The 21,230-nt window shown below is 41.7% G+C and overlaps 1 protein-coding gene across 3 annotated transcripts in view; it reads left to right on the plus strand.

Moving 5' to 3' along the window:
• Positions 1-631: 631 nt before the first annotated feature.
• ATL3 (atlastin GTPase 3) overlaps positions 632-21,230 on the plus strand; it is a 43,727-nt gene continuing 23,128 nt past the window's right edge. The window contains exons 1-4 of one of the 3 annotated variants that reach the window (XM_068975843.1): positions 632-717; positions 13,770-13,984; positions 14,121-14,264; positions 20,794-20,898. In XM_068975843.1, the coding sequence (XP_068831944.1) occupies positions 13,778-13,984; positions 14,121-14,264; positions 20,794-20,898 (456 nt within the window). In that variant the 5' untranslated portion in view covers positions 632-717; positions 13,770-13,777. Of the gene's footprint in view, positions 718-981; positions 1,047-13,769; positions 13,985-14,120; positions 14,265-20,793; positions 20,899-21,230 lie in introns of those variants that run through there. The other 2 variants (XM_068975841.1, XM_068975842.1) reach the window with 2 other exon arrangements.

Raw genomic sequence — 21,230 nt, forward strand, 5'->3', positions numbered from 1 at the left:
GCCAGTTTTGCAATCACATATGAGTGTGAATAAAAGCATTTCTGGAGAACCGTGTTTTGTATTGATCTACCATACAGTTTAAGTAAGAGTGTCATTGCCAAAGCAACTTCAAGACAAGCTCCAGGAAGCCAGAGGTTTACAAAATACGGCCATAGCTTAGAAAGAACAAAGCCAGTGGAAGGACTTTCCCTAGAAGTTCTCATGTTAGCTGTTAAGAGTAGCGATGGTGGGCCATCAGGCTTGGGCAGAGACAGGAATATCGGGAGTAGCTGTAATGGTGATAATGAAGTCACGCCCTCCTCTCCTTGTGAAGTCAAAATCATTTAAAAAACCAGTGATGCTCACGTCATCCGTGGTTGAAGCCTCCCTTCGGTCCTTAGGGTAGAGTGCCGCCTACCTACGGCTCCGGCCAGCGTTAAACATCGAAACCCTCGCAAACGCGGCCGGTAGGGGTCTGAGGCCGGGTCCACCGAGGCCTCGGACCTGGGCCTGGCCTCAAGACTAAGCTGGGCGGGGACCACTGGCCGGCTCGGTTCTCCCCGCATGGCCTGCTGGGAGTTGTAGTTCAGTCGTCGAAGAGCCGCGACAGTCCCAGTCCCTCTCTTCCGCTTCCTCCCCGCCCCGGATGAGTTCGCCAAACGGGAACCGCTGGCGGGTAACCAGAGAACGAGGGGCTACAATTCCCAAGGGACCGTTGCTCCCAGTGCGCAGCCCCAGGTATTCCAGACCGAGAGTCTGACTCCAGCGCACGCGCACACGCGTCGGGCGGTGGCGGGATTTTGCCGCGTGCGCTTTCCCGCTACAGTCCGCTAGGCGCTCGCTGCGCCTCGGTCGACCCTTGCCAACCCTCTGTGTTCTCGCTCTCTCGCGGCTTCGCGCGCCCGTCCTCGCTAGTTTCTGTTCGAGCCCAGGCCACGCCCGTTTCCCGCCTCCAGGGCCTGGTTCGTTCCCGCCCCAGCCCTGCCCTTTTTGCGCCCCTGCTGCTTCTGCTGGAGGCGGAGGCTCCATGTTGTCCCCTCAGCGAGCGGCTGCATCGGGAGGAGCAGGTGAGGCGCCCGATTTCCCCCGAGCCCGCTCCGTGGCCACCTCCACCGCGCTCGCTGCTGTAGCTCCGAGGAGACCGCACGCCCGCGCCGCCGCCCTTCCTCGTCCCGGGGTTGGGACCGCGCGCCCCTCCTTGGTGTCCCTTGGCCGGCTTATTCGGGTCCAGGGGCTGCTCGCGGGGTCGGGACGGTAGGGCACGGGCGGGGCCTTCCTCGGCCACCTTCGGAGGTCGGGCCCTGCGCTCGGGGGAGACTGTTGGTGCCCCCTGGGGCTGCTGCCGCCCGCCTGGCGCCTCCCCTCCTCGTCTGGGGCGGCCCCGAGGGTCGGTGGTCCCGGGGCGTCGTTCCGAGGCTTTGCCCCGCGGGCCCCGCCCTGGTTGAGCTGGGCGCTCTTGGCTGCGGTCCCCTTCCTTCCTGGGCGCTTCGCACACTCGCGGGCCGAGTGGCTCTGGCCTTGTTAACGGGCCCAGGGAGCTGAGAAAATATAGATGCCGTATTGTTCAGCCTTTCAAAAAGCCGTGGAGGCTGCGAAGTGTCTTTGAGTTGGAAACTATTTTTATCCTAACGACCTTGAGTTACAAGAAGTATTAGGAAGGTTGATTTTCAACCCACACTTATCTCCCTAAAGGAGATAATAGAATGTGGCCTAAATTGATTTTTAAGAAGTTTTTTTAGTACGTGTGGTACAATACGTTCTTTTGCTTTCTTGAAGACATAAAGAATAGTGAAAGTATTAAATAAAAACAAATGGTCACCATAAATTCGTCGGTTTTGATTTCATCTATCATTTTACCTGACTTTATTTTTGTTTGCTGTGTGTTCTGTTGAAATGGCCAGACGTTTCATTTGCGAAATCTAAAGGCAACAAGAGAACATTGAAGACTCTTCAGTAAATCTCAGCCCTGAAATTTGAACACGAAGTTGGGTAGAATGTTTTGGGAAGGAGAGAAAAGAACTAACGGACCAAAAACGGGGTTTCCCATTCTGGCTGGCTTTTGGAGAATCAAAACCTATGTAGTTTTAAGCCAAGATACGTATTCAGCATTGCAGTGTTGAATTTCAAATGAGTGCTTTTTTTTTCAGTCCCCACAGAAAGTAGCTCATAGTGTCAAAATCTCTTTGGCTGCTTTAACACCTGTCAAGGAAACGCTTGACTGAAGATCTCTACCTAATGAGGCATTAGTTTCGCAGAGCAGGTTGTTTTATTAGCTATTGTTTACTGTCTTACTGGAGTCATAAAGTTAAGAAAAGTAGTAGCAGAAAAGAAATGTGATGATGTGTGCTAGCATAATTGTCCTGGTTTTCACTAAACAGGGCTTGTTCAGTTGCTCAGTCGTGTCCCATCCTTTGTGACCCCATAGATTGCAGCACACCAGGCTTCCCTGTTTAGAATAGGCCTTTGTAGAATTGGTTTTCTAAGGTGTAGCACATGCATTTTTTCATTTTTATGATTCCTAAGTCATAGAAGATATACTCACTAATTATTTAAAATGAAATAATGGAGACTTGTAAGAAGAAATGTAATGTCTTCTCTACCTCCCCAGTTCCTCAGTGGTAGCCATTACTCACAATTTGGTCATATAGTCTTAATATTTCTTTGAAATATTAGGGAACCCTTGGGCATGTGAACTTGTTTGAGAATTGGTTTAAAATTTACCTCTGATGACTAGGCATGCCTTTAAAGTTTCTGTGGCCTTGTGTTTCATGTTGAGAAATTGTTTAAACAACACAACTATAGTTTAAAGTTAGTCTGAATTTTAAAACATTTTCCTGACTTTGAGATTCTAAAAGCATGTTCTCTAAAAAATATCAAGGGGGAAACATGATGGGAAAGCTTTTAGTTAAAAGGAAAAAAAAATCTTTTAGTTGCTATAGAGCTGTGGTTCCCAGCTCTGCTGCACTTTAGAATAACTTGGGTTTTTAAAAACCTGCCAATGCTTGGAGCTAACTCACAGATTCCAGTTTAACTCATTGAGGATCCACGCAGTAGTGAAAAAGCTCCTAAAACCCAAGCAATTTAATTTTTATATTAATAGATAATCAAATTTCCCTATAGGTTGTTGCTTAATTTGAATTGATTTGTTGCATTATAGGAAGTATAGTTTGTAATGTCAGTATTTTTGTATTGAGTTGTTACTCTTCTGGGTTTCCCCAGTGGCTTGGCGGGTGAAGAATCCGATTGCCTGCAATGCAGGAGACAGGAGACAGGGGTTCCATCCCTGAGTTGGGAAGATCCTCTGGAGGAGGAAATGGCAACCTACTCCATTATTCTTGCCTGAAAAATCCCATGAAAAAAAGAGCCTGGCGGGCTACAGTCCATAGGGAGGCTAAAGTATATTACAAATTAGAAAGTAGATTTTACAGACATAGTATGTGAAAAAGCAGAGAAATAGATTAATTCTTTATGTTTTGAAATGATGAGGAATCCAAATCAAATATTGCCAGTTAAGAAAGTCTTATTCAACTGGAATACAGATAATTAAAACCTTCAGGTAACCAGGTTGATTTTGGTGTTCTTATTTTTAGGGTAAAGTCAAATAAGGTGAATATTGAATTCTTTCTATTAAAAAGATTTTTTCTTATTTTTAGATTCAGTCTGTGCATTTCTGACATAATTGATTTTCATAAATCCATGAAGCACTGCAAAATTCTTAATTGACTAAGAAAAAGTGCTTTTGTTCAACATTCTGTGCGCTAAGCATTCTGTGGAGGCTTCTCTGATAGCTCAGTAGGTAAAGAATCTGCCTGCAGTGCAGGAGACCTGGGTTCCATTCCTGGTTGGGAAGATCCTCTGGAGAAGGAAATGGCAACCCACTCCAGTATTCTTGCCAAGAGAATTCCATGGACAGAGAAACCCGGCAGGCTACAGTCCATGGACTTGCAAGAGTTGGGCATGACTTAGTGACCAAACCACTACCTGTGCTAAAATACAAAAATTTTCTACGGCAGATGAAAATAATCTTCCTTGTAAACTTTTAATTAATTAGAATGTAAGTTTCCCCTAGTATTCTATTGAGTTGTGTTTAAATAGTATTTTCATGGAAACAACCTTAGAAATATGTGTATCTACCAGTATACTACCTTGAGACAAAAGGCACTCCCACCATCAGCAAAAAGGAGCCACACCCAGGAGTTCTGGAGTTGGCTGAGAGTTTCCCAGTACCTTTGTATGTGATGATGTGTTTTCTTTGGCGTTCTTTGTGAATTGGGAACTTTAAAAGACTGCCAGCAAGAACAAGGCATGAAAATGGTATGCTTCTGTTTTTGGGTGTGTTGCTTTTGCTCTTTAGAAACTGTGGTATTTCAAAAGGAGAATGGAAAACTCAGGTCATAACTTTACCCTGAGTCATGCACGCTGCTCAGTGAAATGTTTCTTTAAGTATAGTTAGGATTCGCTTTTCAGAACTCTCTGGACAGGAAGGATGAGAACTGAGGCGCGCTCTGCCCCAGTGGTTTTTAACTCAGGGTGGTTTTGCCTGGTTGGGACACTTAGCAATGCCTGGAGGCATGTATGAGTCTCCCAATCAAGAGGGAGCACAATTGGTACCTGGTGAGAAGAGGTGAGAGATGCTGCTAAATATCCTACAGTGAGTGGGATAGTTCCCCATAACAAAGAGTTATCCACCCAAAATACCAGTGGTGCTGAGGTTGAGAAACCCTGGTCTAAACTGTTCAATTGATGTACTAACTTCAGTCTGAATTACCTGAAATAGCAATTATTGCTTCCAAATAACTGGTTTCGTTGAGTTTATCACTGTTTTCAAATATTTGAGGAGCATTTAAACTTCTTTCCCCCATAATGCTTTTCCTGATAGAACTTGTTCCTTAAAATGTATGTTTCCCAGGGTTAGGAAGGCCACTTAGAATTCAGTTGTCTCATCTGCTTCTGTTTAGCCTGTGCTGCTACGTGGTCTTCTGTCCTTTAAAAATTCAGAAATCTAGGAGAAGGCAATGGCACCCCACTCCAGTACTCTTGCCTGGAAAATCCCAGGGACAGCGGAGCTTGGTGGGCTGCAGTCCATGGGGTCGCTAAGAGTTGGGCACGACTGAGCGACTTCACTTTCACTTTTCTCTTTCCTGCATTGGAGAAGGCAATGGCAACCCACTCCAGTGTTCTTGCCTGGAGAATCCCAGGAACAGGGGAGACTGGTGGGCTGCTGCCTATGGGGTCGCACAGGGTCGGACACGACTGAAGCGACTTAGCAGCAGCAGGATGAATTAGCGTTGTAATTTGCATAGTCTCTACAAATCTTTCCCAGTAATAATTAATTTCACTTGTTAGTCTTTCAGCCATTCTATTTGTCTGTCCTTTTGGTGAAGTTGTTCAGTTGCCTAGTTGTGTTCGGCTCTTTGCGACCCCACGGACTGTGGCATGCCAGGCTTCCCTGTCCTTCACCATTTCCTGGAGTTTGCTCAAACTCATGTCCACTGAGTCCAATTATACATCGATTAAATAAGCATATTTAAACCTAGTGGTTAATCTGGATTAAGGTGTGTATTAAAAAGGAGAGGCTAAGTCAGTGCTTTAAAAGTATTTAGAAAAAACATCCATGTCAATTATTGGAATCCTTTATAATTATCCAAATATTTTCAACATTTCTACATACTTTGAAATGATGACTGATACAGTATTACTTTGAGCTATTTACAGCACTAATAATTAGCAGTATAATAGTTTTACCACTCACCTTTTTTTTTTTTTTTAATTAGATTTTAAGCTCACTAAACTTCAGTTTTTCCTAAACTTAGGTTTATAATGGTCTGGGAACTGGGAGGCCCCCCCCCCCCCCAAAAAAAAAAAAGTGTATACTGAGGCTAGGTATGACTGGTCAGGTCATATCTTTTGTATGTATATAAAATGTCACATCTGTTGTTCATGTAAGTGAACATGATAAAGCATGAACTCTTCATATACTAAACAGATATTAATTGTTCATATAAGTGAGTGTTACTCAGAAAATGTCAACCTGGAGAATGATTACTTTGCTAAGGGAGAAGGCATATAAGGTTACCACTTAAAGGTTTTTCTAGTACCATCCCTGGAGGTTAGATCTCCAGTATGATTCCAGAGAAATGGAAGTAATTTCACTGCAAATGGGGTGTCTCTCTCCCTTAAAAAAAACCTCAAGTCTTTTGTGGAGTCCTTCCTGTGCAAGTTGCTTTTTTTATCATGAATTTTGATCTGTTCTTTAGCCAGGCCTATACAATTTAAGTTAAACCAAAGCATGAATAGGTTCCTTAGCAAGTTTGGCCGATTTGGATATTCAGGAAGTTTTCAGTTGTTGAAGAAGCATCGAGTTTTAGAGCTGGAAAATGGCTTTACCTAACTGCCTGATTTTGTAGAAGAAACTGAGACATAGGTAAGTGAAATGATTTACTCGTGCTGTTACAGTTAGTGCGAAACTGGGCCCTGAAGTCTGGCCTTCCTGATTGTTAGGAAGGCCTCTCTCCTCTACATACTCCTTCACTTGCATAACCAAGTTTGCCAAACCAGGAGCTGAAGTTACAGAAGGAAGAAATGATAGGGTTTGGTGGTACATTGCCTATGAGTCAGGAAAGATGTGGAGGCTGGAAGGCAGAGATTTGAAAGAGTGGAGTAGCTGACAGGATTCACTTTGATGATACCAAGTGACTAATGATACTATATTCAGAGTTATAAAATGGTAGAGGTTTAATCTTGACTCATTTTACTGTTGAGACTGAAGGCTGGACATGCCTAGAATCACACGGGTTGTTAGTGGGAGAACTGGAACAGGAACTTGTCCTCTGACTCTTATACCCATTTATTTCTATACAATACTCCTCCGAGAGTGGGCTGATTGTGGAATATCCAGGTGAATGTGTGCCTTAGGCAGTTGCACATTTGAACCCAAGTCCAGGTTAGAAATTAATGAAGTTGCATCACCAAAATAGAGGGTGTAGTGAAATTAATTAATTAATGGGCTTCTCTTGTGGCTCACCTGGTAAAGAATCCACCTGCAATGCAGGAGACCTGGGTTTGATCTCTGGGTTGAGAAGATCCCCTGGAGAAGGGAAAGACTAACCACTCCAGTGTTCTGGCCTGGAGGATTCCATGGACTGTACGTGTAGTCCATGGGGTCGCAAAGAGTCAGACATGACTGATTTCACTAATTTCAGTGAAATTAATGAGTAGAGAGCTCAATCAGGGAGAGGATGAGAACTGCACAAGGCTTAAGCGGCATTGGTGGGTATCACAGGCTGAAAAGAGGTTGATAAGAGGCTGGAAGGGAAGGAGGAGTGGGCACTGTTGTAGAGTTCAAAGCTTTTAAGAAGTGTTAGAAGTCGTGGGCCAATGTGTTTTATCACAGGTTAGGGTTGAGTGGGAATCAAGAAAGGCGTATTGCATTTGGCAGGTAAGGTCACTGATGGGCTAGAGAGCGGTTTCAACAGAGAGACTGAGAGGAAAGTCAGATGGCAAGGTGATGAGAAGGGGATGAGTGCATGAAGACAGACTTGAAGGAGGCTGACAGTGACAGAAAGGAGACTGGGAGGAGGAAGGGAAGAAACTGACTTTTACCGCAATTCTTTGCATGCACTGTTAGATTTAGTGTTCATGATACTAGGAAGCTATTATTCTATGGTAGGTGCTGGGCCTGAACGTGACCGTTTCCTTACTCCCCAGGAGCTTATTACGATATAAAGTTGCAATGAGTGGAGTAATCAGTGAAGGTCACTCAATGGGTGTCTGACTCTTTGAGACTCCATGGGCAATGTATAGTCCATGGAATTTTCCAGGCCAGAATACTGGAGTGGGCAGCCTTTCCCTTCTCCAGGGGGATCTTCCTGACCCAGGGATCGAACCTAGGTCTCCCGCATTGCAGGCGGATTCTTTACCAGCTGAGTACAAGGGAAGCCCCAAGTAGAATAATAGTATGTGCTAGTAGTCTTTTTTAAATTAATTTATTTTAAATTGAAGGATAATAGCTTTGCAACATTGTGTTGGTTTCTGCCATACATCAGCATGAATCAGCCATAGGTGTACATATGTCCCCTCCCTCTTCAACACTCCCCCCCCACCTCCCAGTAGTATTTACTAGTAGCAGAAATAGGAAGATTGAGTCCATAAGATGTGTGATACAGGCTTCACAGGTGGCTCAGTGTTAAAGAATTCACCTGCTAAGGCAGGAGCCACAGGAGACCTGGTTTTGATCCCTGGGTTGGGAAGATCCCCTGGAGAAGGAAATGGCAACCCACTCCAGTATTCTTCCCTGGGAAATCCCATGGACAGAGGAGCATGGCAGGCTACCGCTCGTGGGGTTGCAAAGAGTCGGATGTGACTGAGCATGCTCGCAGTTTTTGTCAGACACTGTTGCTTTGAGATGGTATTAATTTTATAAATAAATGGAACTACAAATGGTTAGATGTTTATCCACAGTCACATTGTGACTAAGAGGTGGAGTTTGCTTCTTTATTATGCAAGTGTTTACTGGATGTCTCCTGTCTGTGGGCACTGTTCTGGTTCTTAGGGGACATAGCATTGAACAAAAGAGACAAAATTTTCTGTCCTCATAGATCTTACATTCTGGAGGTAAGAGAGTAAGGATTCAAGCCCTGTGGACTCTCTTGATTGCTTTTTAGTGTAAAGTGATGACCTGTGAGAGGACTGGGTGGGAGGTCAGGCCTGAGGGAGGGTGCAGGTGAGTGATGAAGGACGAGCAAGTGTTTGCTGGAGTTGAGCGGAAGGCACATTTCAGGCCGTGGAAACAAATAGTTGAATAGGCTGTATATTTGAAATTTTGAGATTAGAACAGCATGTGGATCCTAACTTTCTCCTAGGAGGAGTATAAATTTACTGGGGAGGATGAGGAGAATAAAGAATTACCGAAACTAAGGCAGCAGGGTGAATGGTGAAAGGCTTTGACTTACAGAATTAAGATTTTAGCTTTGAGCCATCAATCCATAAAATATTTTTGATAGTTTTGTTACGTAGTTGCTGTCATGTTGTGTTTATGTACTGTAATGAAGGTGTTCAGCCCTAGGAAATGAGGTGACAATTCAAAGCAACACTCTGGAGATGTTGACTTGAATGATCAACCTGATAGGCAGGAAATGTTGGAAGCTGGCATGGCTAAAGGAGAGGGCCCTGAGGTTTTGATTAAGGGCTTTACGGGACTGGGGGGATCTGAGATGCAAAGATAAATGAACAAAGGATATTTACATGATACCTGAAAATAAGATTTTTACTTGGATGATCAATAATATAGTTTTATTGTCTTAGGAAGTGAGAGATAAATATGGTATGGTGAAAAGTGAGCACCTGTGTTTGAATTATTGATGTGTATAGTTCAAAATGGTTTTTCCCTTAAGTGGACCCAAACCAAGATCTTTTAATGTCCTATGTGCCTAGTGTACTGTTAGAGAGAAATGCAGGATCTCCCCAGCTCCCTCAACTAAATATAGCCTGGTTCTCTTCCTTTTCACTTTACTATAGGCAGAAAGAGGAAGAGATGGGGAAAGGTTTTATCTTTTTTTTTTTTTTTTCAACTGTCCTTAGTGGTCTTCATCTTTTCTTGAAGTGCAGTTCATTGCATACAACTGCATATATTTCTGTCACGGAATTTTTCTGTCTTGTTTGTAGTCCAGGTAACGTTATCTTCCGTGCCTGTTGCCCTGACAGTACCACCTGCATCCTTAAGGGTGGGTGGTAGCTTTCGACTGTATTACATACATATGCATTCTTATTTAACAATTGTTTATTGTGTGCCTGCTTTCTGTTGGAAATTCACATTGCTCAATAAACTTTAATGGTGAAATAGATGAGATGGAAAGACCCAGTACCATGAAGTTAATTGTGAAGTCCTGGATGACTCGGTTTGGCCGTCTCTCAGACCCTCCAAATAAGTGACTTAAACAAGGTAGACATTTTCCTTTCATGTGCAAGTGAGCCAGCAGTGGCAGTTTTGCGACACTGAAGTCCTCAGCCCTACCTCTCTGGTTGCTCTGATATTCCTGAGGTGTTACCCTCACATGCCTGGTCCAGGGTGACTTGCTCCTACTTTTGGATCCAGCCAGCAAGAAGGGGGGAAGATGCATGATCTGAAAGTTGCTGTGTCATCTCCAGTCAGAACTTAGGCACATAGTGATACCCTACATACAGGGTTGGTTTGGAAATGTGTTTCTTCTGAGTATTTATATGCCTGGCTAAAAATATTACCATAGCAGCGGGAGAAAAACGGATGCTGGGGGAGCAGCCAGCCATCTCAGGAACTTTGGTACTGCTTTGAGTATTGCACAGCACTCAACCCCGTGCCTTATCCATGAGGTGTGAATAAATTGTTCTCATTTGTTCTTTTATATGAAAGATTGAAGGTCTTCACGCCCTGGATTCACCTGCTGTTATGTCAGTAAGAACTCCAAAAGATTATTCACAAAAATTTTTTTTATAATGGGAAATAATGGGAAAGAAAAATGTGAGTATCTGTGTATTATAATGCCAGCATCACATTTAATCTGTAGTTACAGGTTATTTTCTAGTAGTTCGCAAAAAAAGTGAAAAATGGCCAGCCTTTTGTTGCTATCTGATACTGTAAGTTTAAAAAATGAGCAGCAGTGCTTACTTTAGGGGTAGAGTCTGGCAGTCAGCCTGTTTTGTCTACTTTGCCTGCTATGATCATTCAGCCTTTCATGCTTCCCAGATGAAAGGGTTTCTGGGACCATATGTATGATTTTAGCCATATCTAGCTGTCTCTAATATGCTGAAGTGACTTAGCAGCAGCAGCTACTATGCTCAACTTAATATTTGTTTTTCAATTTACTTAAAATTCATTAGTTTTTTTTTAACTTAGCCTCCTTCTAAGCAATAATCCACTAAAACATGGTTTTGTTTTCTAATTCAGTGCAGTTCAGTCACTCAGTCACGTCTGACTCTGCGACGCCATGAATTGCAGCACGCCAGGCCTCCCTGTCCATCACCAACTCCTGGAGTTCACTCAAATTCATGTCCATCGAGTCGGTGATGCCATCCAGCCATCTCATCCTCTGTCGTCCCCTTCTCCTCCTGCCCCCAATCCCTCCCAGCATCAGGGTCTTTTCTAATGAGTCAACTCTTCGCATGAGGTGGCCAAAGTATTGGAGTTTCAGCTTCAGCATCATTCCTTCCAAAAAACACCCAGGCTGATCTCCTTTAGAATGGACTGGTTGGATCTCCTTGTAGTCCAAGGGACTCTCAAGAGTCTTCTCCAACACCACGGTTCAAAAGCATCAATTCTTCGGCACTCAGCTTTCTGCACAGTCCAACTCTCACATCCATACATGACTACTGGAAAAAACATAGCCTTGACTAGACGGACCTTTGTTGGCAAAGTAATGTCTCTGCTTTTGAATATACTATCTAGGTTGGTCATAACTTTCCTTCCAAGGGGTAAGCGTCTTTTAATTTCATGGCTGCAGTCACAATCTGCAGTGATTTTGGAGCCCCCCAAAATAAAGTCTGACACTGTTTCCACTGTTTCCCCATTTATTTGCCATGAAGTGATGGGACCAGATGCCATGATCTTCGTTTTCTGAATGTTGAGCTTTAAGCCAACTTTTTCACTTTCCACTTGACTTTCATCAAGAGGCTTTTTAGTTCCTCTTCACTTTCTGCCATAAGGGTAGTGCCTGCATATCTGAGGTTATTGATATTTCTCCCGGCAATCTTGATTCCAGCTTGTGCTTCTTCCAGCCCAGCGTTTCTCATGATGTACTCTGCATATAAGTTACATAAGTAGGGTGACAGTATATAGCCTTGACGTACTCCTTTTCCTATTTGGAACCAGTCTGTTGTTCCATGTCCAGTTCTAACTGTTGCTTCCTGACCTGCATACAGATTTCTCAAGAGGCAGGTTAGGTGGTCTGGTATTCCCATGTCTTTCAGAATTTCCCACAGTTTGTTGTGATCCACACAGTCAAAGGCTTTGGTATAGTCAATAAAGCAGAAATAGATGTTTTTCTGGAACTCTCTTGCTTTTTCGATGATCCAGCAGATGTTGGCAATTTGATCTCTGGTTCTTCTGCCTTTTCTAAAACTAGCTTGAACATCTGGAAGTTCACGGTTCATGTATTGCTGAAGCCTGGCTTGGAGAATTTTGAGCATTACTTTACTAGCGTGTGAGATGAGTGCAATTGTGTGGTAGTTTGAACATTCTTTGGCATTGCCTTACTCATTCATAATTTCCTAATATTCATTAAATACCCAGTTATGAGAATCTGCTTGCTAATGCAGGAAACATGGGTTTGATCCCTGGGTAGGAAAGATCTCCTAGAGAAGGAAATGGCAATCCACTCCAGTATTCTTACCTGGAGAGTTCCATCTAGACTGTGGGGTCACAAAGAATCGGACGTGACTTAACAACAGGTGTCCTTTTAACTACCTAAGAACATCTCCTTTAGTACAGGAAGTAGTGCTTTGCTTCATTTCATAGGCTCCACTGCTGCTTTGTGGTTTTTTTTTTTGTATACTTTCCTTAAATCCACATAGCTAAGTGGCTCTGAATTTCAAAGAATATCTTTGTGTTTCTAACTCTAGAAGAGAAACTACGAGTTAGTGTTAATTTTGAGCTAAAGAATTGCTTGCCTCTAAAACCTTGACTAGGTTTTTAAAAGTGATCTGCAAAGCATAGTCCCTACAGATCTTTTCAAGTTTTCTCCAGGACTTGTTGGGACCTATTACTTTGTAGGCCCTAGTTTCTTTATTTTTGAAATGGAGCGGTATTATTTACTTGGTAGAGTTCTAAGCATTAAGTAAAATGATGTATGTGAAAGGCTTGGCAGTGGCAGGTGCCCTTTCTGCTCTTGGTTGACTTTGGTTTATTTTCAGTTTGGGACCATTTTGAATGAAGCTGATGTGAACACTCTTGTGTGTATGTTTTTTGATGGATATACACATTCATTTCTCTTAGGTATATACCTAGGAGTGGAATTGGCTGGGTTAAAGTTAGGTTTAGTTTTAGTAGTTACTGCCTAACAGCTTTTCAGAGCGGTTTCATTCCCATCAGAGTGTATGAGAATTACAGTTGTACCTTTCTGATGGGCAAGTAGTGGTATCTCCTTATGGTTTTGGTTTACATTTCTTTGTTAAGTAATGGTATAGAACCTTTTCGTATGATTATTGACCATTTGGATATCCTTTTTAAATTAAATGCCTGTTCATAATCTTTTGCTTATTACTCTTCTTAAAGGTGGAATAGTTGTCTTTTTCTTTGGGATTTCTGTAATGATTCTGGATATGCGTCCTTTGGATTTAGGTGTTAAAATATTTTCTTTTAGCCTGTAACTTGCATTTTTACTCCCTTAATGATATCTTTTAATGAACAAAAGTCTTAATTTTAATGAAATCTAATTAGTTTGTCTTTTTATTTTTTAATGGTTGGGTGCTTTTGTGCTCTGTTTAAAAACTTTTTACTCTTCCATGCTAATGGCAACCCACTCCAGTACTCTTGCCTGGAAAATCCCAGGGATGGAGGAGCCTGGTACGCTGCAGTCCATGGGGTTGCTAAGAGTCAGACACGACTGAGCGACTTCACTTTCACTTTTCACTTTAATGCATTGGAGAAGGCAATGGCACCCCACTCTAGTATTCTTGCCTGGAGAATCCCAGGGACGGGAGAGCCTGGTGGGCTGCCGTCTGTGGGGTTGCACAGGGTCGGACACGACTGAAGCGACTTAGCAGCATGCTAAAAATACATATATTTGAAACTTTTTTTTTTAATCTCTATAACAACATAGGTGATGCTATGGAGAGTGGAAAGCCTGGTCCAGTGCAGGTTGTTTTGGTTCAGAAAGACCAACATTCCTTTGAGCTAGAAGAGAAAGCCTTGGCCAGCATCCTCTTACAGGACCACATCCGAGAGCTTGACGTGGTGGTGGTGTCAGTGGCTGGTGCCTTCCGAAAGGGCAAGTCCTTCTTTCTGGACTTCATGCTACGATATTTATATTTCCAGGTAAGGTAGAGTTACTTCATTTCAAATTGGAAAGTGGACACTTGTGTCCAAAAGAGCAAACTCACCTCATGAGTTATCCTTGATGTGTAAAGTTACTTGAATAAGTTTTAATGGAAATTTCTTATTTCTCCTACAGAAGGAAGGTGGCCATTCAAACTGGTTAGGTGACCCAGAAGAACCGTTGACAGGGTTTTCATGGCGAGGGGGCTCTGACCCAGAAACCACCGGAATTCAGATCTGGAGTGAGGTTTTCACCGTGGAGAAGCCAGGTGGAAAGAAGGTAGGGAAGAAAAAGACTTACAAACTAACAAACACAGTGAAATGAAAACTTTGATGTGTAGTCTGATAATCCAGTTAAAATGATTTTTGTCAAAATGATATAAGTTCAAGATTTAAAAATAATGCATGAATGCAGTTTAAAAGGCCAGTGGTAATGGAAGGCTTCTAATATGACCTAGTCCTCCATCTGCTCATTTTCACTTCCCAGAGGCTAATGCTCTCAGCTGTTCAGAAGTTACTTTACACTCTTACATCTGTCAACATTCACTCTACCCACCCCTCCGGCTGTCAGCAGCTCATCTCATGAGCCTCCTAAGCTTCAGTTGCAGAGTTTCTCCCCAGATTTCTTTGTAAGGGTCAGCTGGGGCAAGGTATATGTCTCCTCAAGTGGAAAGAGAGAATTTGGGGTTACGACTGTTTCTTAAATAGACTTTAACCCCTTCCTTCTGTTTTTAGTCTCACCCTAAAGCATGTTTTCACGGTTGTTTGTGCCTCTCGTTTTTTGAGTCTTTCCAAGGCTTAAGATTTCATATCTCCCCTTCACGTTGTTCAGTTTCAGCCTTTTCCTTGATGTTAAGTTATTAAATATTTTGGGAGACAGAGAATTGATGCATGACTCTTGATCACTGTTTCCACAGCTTCTGTTTTATTTTATGAATTTCCTTATTATTTCTTTAAATATTTTGTTTCTCTCTGTTTTAGTGAAGTTTCAGGAGAAAGGTATATTAGAAAACCCTCTAATTTTTTTTCAGTGCTTAGATATGCATACAAAAAAATGTGTAGCAAAATAGGGAGATTTTTACACTTTTTTTTAAAGGAAGAGAATGTAGAGGAATCCCTGGCAGTCCAGTGATGGGGGCTCTGTGTGATCACTGCCGAGTGCACACGTTCAATTCCCGGTCAGAGTACTAAGATCCCATAAACCGTGGGGGAGAGGGGGTGGGTAGGAAGAGCCTGGAGGAGAATGAGGATTTTTTGAAATATAACGTTAGAAACTTTTGCTTGGAGGAATCTTTAGATATTATTTTATCCATATTCTTTAATTTTTTTGACAGCTTTATTAAGATGCAATTGATATTCCATTTCTCCCCTCCCAACTTTTGAGCTTTTGTCATATATTTTACTATAATAACATTGTTTTTATTTTTATTTATGTTTAAATGTTCAGTTATCTTTTAAAGATATTTAAATAATAAGAAAAAAGCCATGTACTTACACACGCAGTTACCATTAACTAACTGTACTTGACTTTCTGTGTCCAGATTTCTGTTTTTTGTGTTCATTTTTCCTCCTGCTTGAAGGACTTCCTTTAATAGTTCTTGTAGCGCTACCCTTCTGCTGTGGAAATCTTTTAGCTTTTGTTCTGTGTCTGAAAAGTATTTCACCTTTGTTTTGAAAATAGTTATGCTGGGTATAGAATTCTAGGATGGGAGTTTTATTCTTCAGTGCTTCTGAGATGTCAGTCCCCTGCCTTTTTGCTGACATTGTTTCTGCTGAGAAATCTGTTATTATCCTTATTTTTGTTTGTCTCTGTTTAATGTGTCTTTTTTTATCTGGTTGCTTAAAAAATTTTTTTCTTTATCATTTTTTTTTTTTTTTAGCAATTTGATTATGACGTGTCTGTGTTATTTCCCTTTATGTTTCTTGTGTTTGAATTTTTTTGAGCTTTTTCAATATGCAGGTTTATAATTTTTATAAAAATCAAACATTTGGGGGGCCATTGCTTCTTCAAATGCTTTTTTGTCCCTTATCCTCTTTGGAGAGTCCTGTTATACATGTATGTCAGTCTGCCTGAAGTTGTCCCGCAGCTCACTGATGCTCCATTCATTTAAAAAATTTTATTTCTCTGTTTCCTTTTGGATAGTTTCTGTTGCTCAGTCTTCTAGTTCACCAGTCTTTTAAATCTGTTGTTAATCCCATCTAGTGTATTTTTTTCTTTAAATATATTTTCTTTATTATTTATTTTCACTGTACTGAGTCTTAATTGTGGCTCACAGGGCCTTTGTCACGGCATGGGGGCTTATTCGTTGCGGTGGACATGTGGTGTCTAGTTTCCTGACCGGGTATTGAACCCAGGCCCCCTGCATTGGGGGTGTGGAGTCTTACCCGCTGGACCATCAGGGATGTCCCTCATCTAGCATATTTTTCATTTCAGACTTTGAGATTTTCATCTTCAGAAGTTTATTTTAGGTCTTTTTTTTTTTTAATGTTTTTTATGCCACTTAACTTTTTGAATATATGAAGTACAGGTATATAGGGTACTGTTTTAGAGTCATTTTCTGTTTTACGTCTGTGACAGTGATTTTTCCTCATTTGGGTGGTATCTTTGCATGCTCATTTGGGTCATATCTTTGCATGCCTGCAAACTTTTGGTTGGATGCAAGATGTGTGAATTTTAACTAGCTGGATGCTAGATATTTTTGAATTCCCATAAAATACTTAGCTTGTTATATGGGATGCATTTAAGAAATTTGGAAGCTGATGGATCCTTTTGGGTCTCGCTTTTGAATTTAGGGTTTGTTAAATGAGACAGCTGTATTTAAACTAGAGCTATTTGTTCCGTACTACTGAGGCAAGACTTTAGAATCACAGGGCTTTTGTAGTCTGACTGGAGGGAAGAGGTGCTGTTCTAGGCTCTCTGTGAACAGTGGGTGCTCTTCCTTCTAAGTCTTTTCAATGGCTCTTTCTCCAGCGTCAGGTAATTTCCTTACTCACATGAGCTTGTCAAGACTCAGCCGAACACTTGATGGGGACTCTCTGCTTTCCGTGGTGTTCTTTGACTCTGTAGCCCTCTCCTCTCAGGTGCTGCCTAAGAGTCCCGTTGCGTTGGTCTCCCTGACTCAGCTGTATTTTCTCAACTCAGGGACTCTGTTGCTCTGCCTGAGTTCCCCCTCCCCGTGCCTTAGCCAGTTAGCTGTGTCACCTGCAGGGCTGACCTCATCTGTTTCCTTTCTCTCAAGGATCATTATCCTTTGTTACCTGATGCCCAGTGTTTTGCAACTGTTGTTTCATAAAGTGTTAGTTGCTCAGTCATGTCTGACTCATTGTGACCCCATGGACTGTAGCCCTCCAGGCTCTTCTGTCCATGTAATTCTCCAGACCACAATACCAGAGTAGGTTGCCATTTCCTTCTCTAGGGGATCTTCCCAACCCAGAGATTGAACCCCGAGTCTCCTGAATTCAGGCAGATTCTTTATTGTCTGAGCCACCAGGGATAGTAATCATCAAATGAATATGTTGTATTTTATTTACCTATCTCCCTATTGGTGGGCATTTAGATTGTTTCTTTTTTTTCATTTTGTAATCCCTGCTATAGTGAACAACCTGAAACATGTTTCTGTGAGTAATGTGCAAGCATGTCTCCTGGCCACAGTTTTTTGAACTGTGTCCATGACCCAATAAAGAGTAGAGAAATCAATTTATTGCTTATGACCAATTTCTTTTTTTCAGATTATTCATCTTATTTTTTAAATTAATTAAATAATTTTAATTGGAGGCTAATTACTTTACAATACTGTGGTGGTTTTTGCCATACATTGACATAAATCAGCCATGGGTGTACAGTTCAGTTCAGTTGCTCAGTCGTGTCCAACTCTTTGCAACCCCATAGACTGCAGCATGCCAGGCCTCCCTGTCCATCATCAACTCCCGGAGTTTACTCACACTCATGTCCATCGAGTCAGTGATGCCATCCAGCCATCTCATCCTCTGTAGTCCCCTTCTCCCGCCTTCAGTCTTTCCCAGCATCAGGATCTTTTCAAATAAGTCAGTTCTTCGCATGAGGTGGCCAGAGTATTAGAGTTTCAGCTTTAACATTAGTCCTTCCAGTGAACATTCAGGACTGATCTCCTTTAGGATGGACTGGTTGGATCTCCTTGCTGTCCAAGGGACTCTCAAGAGTCTTCTCCAACACCACAGTTCAAAAGCATCAATTCTTCGGCACTCAGCTTTCTTTATAGTACAACTCTCACATCCATACATGACCACTGGAAAAAACATAGCCTTGACTGGCCAGACCTTTGTTGGCAAAGTAATCTCTCTGCTTTTTAGTATGCTGTCTAGGTTGATCATAACTTTTCTTCTAAAGAGTAAGCGTCTTTTAATTTCATGGCTGCAGTCACCATCTGCAGTGATTTTGGAGCCCCTCAAAATAAAGTCTGTCACTGTTTCCACTGTTTCCCCATCTATTTGCCATGAAGTGATGGGACCAGATGCCATGATCTTCGTTTTCTGAATGTTGAGTTTTAAGCCAACTTTTTCACTCTCTTCTTTCACTTTCATCAAGAGGCTCTTTAGTTCCTCTTCACTTTCTGCCATAAAGGTGGTGTCATCTGCATATCTGAGGTTATTGATATTTCTCCCAGCAATCTTGATTCCAGCTTGTGCTTCCTCCAGCCCAGTGTTTCTTGTGATGTACTCTGCATATAATAAATAAGCAGAGTGATAGTATACAGCCTTGATGTACTCCTTTTCCTATTTGGAACCAGTCTGTTGTTCCATGTCCAGTTCTAACTGTTGCTTCCTGATGTGCATATAGATTTCTCAAGAGGCAGGTCAGGTGGTCTGGTATTCCCATCTCTTTAAGAATTTTCCAGTTTGTTGTGATCCACACAGTCAAAGGCTTTGGCATAGTCAGTAAAGCAGAAGTAGATGTTTTTCTGAAACTCTTTTGCTTTTTCGATGATCCAGCGGATGTTGGCACTTTGATCTCTGGTCCTCTGCCTTTTCTAAAACCAGCTTGAACATCTGGAAGTTCACGGTTTGCATACTGTTGAAACCTGGCTTGGAGAATTTTGAACATGGGTGTTCATGTACATGGGGGTACATATGTCCCCCATCCCGAGCCCCCCTCCCACCTCCCTCCCCATCTTATCCCTCTGGGTTGTCCCAGTGCACCAGCTTTGAGTGCCCTGTCTAATGCATCGAACTTGGACTATTATGACCAGTTTTTTAAAAATAAGAACTAGAAAATATTAGAGTATATATAGTACAAATGAAAATTAAGTTTCAGCTTAATACATGTGCACATTTGATTGTAATATAAAATATATTTCTTACTGTGGGTTATAGTGAAAAACATTGGAAAGTCTCTTGAAAGTGGAATTACTGGGTCTGAGAATACCCATTTCCTCTATTTCTCACTATTGTCAAACTGTTCCTGAAGGTCGTTAGGGCATTTTACTGTTCCACTACATGATACATAAATACCATTTCCCTCCAAATACCCAGCACTTTAAGTGTACATACGACTCCCACTCCTCAAAGAGCTTCTCTTTAGTATTTCTTCTTTTTCCCTCTAGTTAGCCTCCTTTTTCTTATTAGCAGATATTATGATTTTCTTTTTCATTGAAATATAATTTGCCTACAGTAAAATCCATCCTTTCAAAGTGTGTAATTCAGTTATTTTTAGTACACTCACAAGGCTGTGCAAGTATTACCATGTAACGCCAGAACATTTTCATCACCCCCAAAAAATAACTCGGTCACATCCCTTTTCCCTCTTCTCCCAGCCCCTGGCCACAACCGATCTCCTTTCCTCTTCATGTTTGCTGTTTCATACAAATGGAATCGTATAAATATGGGTCTTTTGTATGACCTCTTCCAGCCAGCCCAGTGCCCTCAAGGCCCTACCATGATGTAACATGTATTGAGACTTGACTTATTTCCATGGTAAAATAATCCAGTGTATGGATATCTACTCCATTTTGCTTATCCGTTCATCAGTCAGACAACATTTAGCCTGTTTCTGTCCCTTGGTTATTGTGAGTAATGCTGCAGTGAGTGTGGGAGTACAGGTATCTTTTCAGTTATAGGAAGTTATGTAGGGATGGTAGATACTACATCTTTTTTTTTTTTTTTAACATTTTACATAAATCTCACTTTTAAGGTGGGACTGGGTCATTAAGTTCTTTTTGGAAAGAATGAGGCTTCATGAAACCTGGTTACATAGAGTGAATGATAGCTTTGATTCTGTTGCTTTCATTTGGCATCTGTGGTGTGGTCTCTTTTTTGTAAAGATTGAAATAAATGTTTGTTTTTCTTTTATCAAATGACCAGAAAACCCTATAAATTAAAGAGAAGTATTCAGCTTTGCAGGGAAATGCCAACAAGGCCATATGTTTTATTTTTCTTGGATAAAGCCTGAGTTTAAACTAAGTCAATATTTTAAATTTGTTTTTCCTCAACAAAAACATCCTCAGGACTGGCTTGGAAAGTGAGCTAATTGGCTTCAGCATTTGGCTGTCTTAATTGTTAGGGTGATTTTGCTCTCTGATCATATTGCTCTGTACACCTCTGTTCTGTCAGAGCAGGTAATCTTTTCCAGCAAAGTTCTCTGGTCAGAAAAAAACCAAGGCATCTAAATACTTATCTTTATTGAAAAAAATCTGCATGTAAGTGGCCCCATGTGGTTCAAACCCATGTCGTTCAAGGGTTAACTGTAATTGTGCTTTTCTGATAGAACCTGCAAGCATGTGCTTCCCCCTTCTCACTTTAACATATTTGTGTGTGTGTGTGTGTGTGTTTTATAGGTTGCAGTTGTTCTGATGGATACCCAGGGGGCATTTGACAGCCAGTCCACTGTGAAAGACTGTGCTACCATCTTCGCTCTGAGCACCATGACTAGCTCTGTTCAGGTAAAACCACTTGACTAGGAAAACATTTTGTAGAAGAAATGGGATAAAGAGGACACATCTGGTTTCAGCTCTTGTTCTGTTATCAGAATTCCTATGGTGACATGAAAATGTTCTTTTTATACTGCAGATATCAGTGAAGCTCTTATAAGTTCAAGAAGCAGCCAAAATTATTAATATTTTTCCACTTTGGTAATAATATAGTTATTCCAGAAGAAGTCTGAAAAGTGGAAATTGAAGTTAAATCAGTTGCATTATATGGGAAATGTAGACTTGGTATAAAAAAGTAAGAAAATTGTATTTTAAACTATAAAGGAAGAATTATGCAATTTCAA

Source organism: Capricornis sumatraensis, chromosome 8 (genome assembly GCF_032405125.1).
Source record: "Capricornis sumatraensis isolate serow.1 chromosome 8, serow.2, whole genome shotgun sequence".
Classification (NCBI taxonomy): Eukaryota; Metazoa; Chordata; class Mammalia; order Artiodactyla; family Bovidae; genus Capricornis; species Capricornis sumatraensis.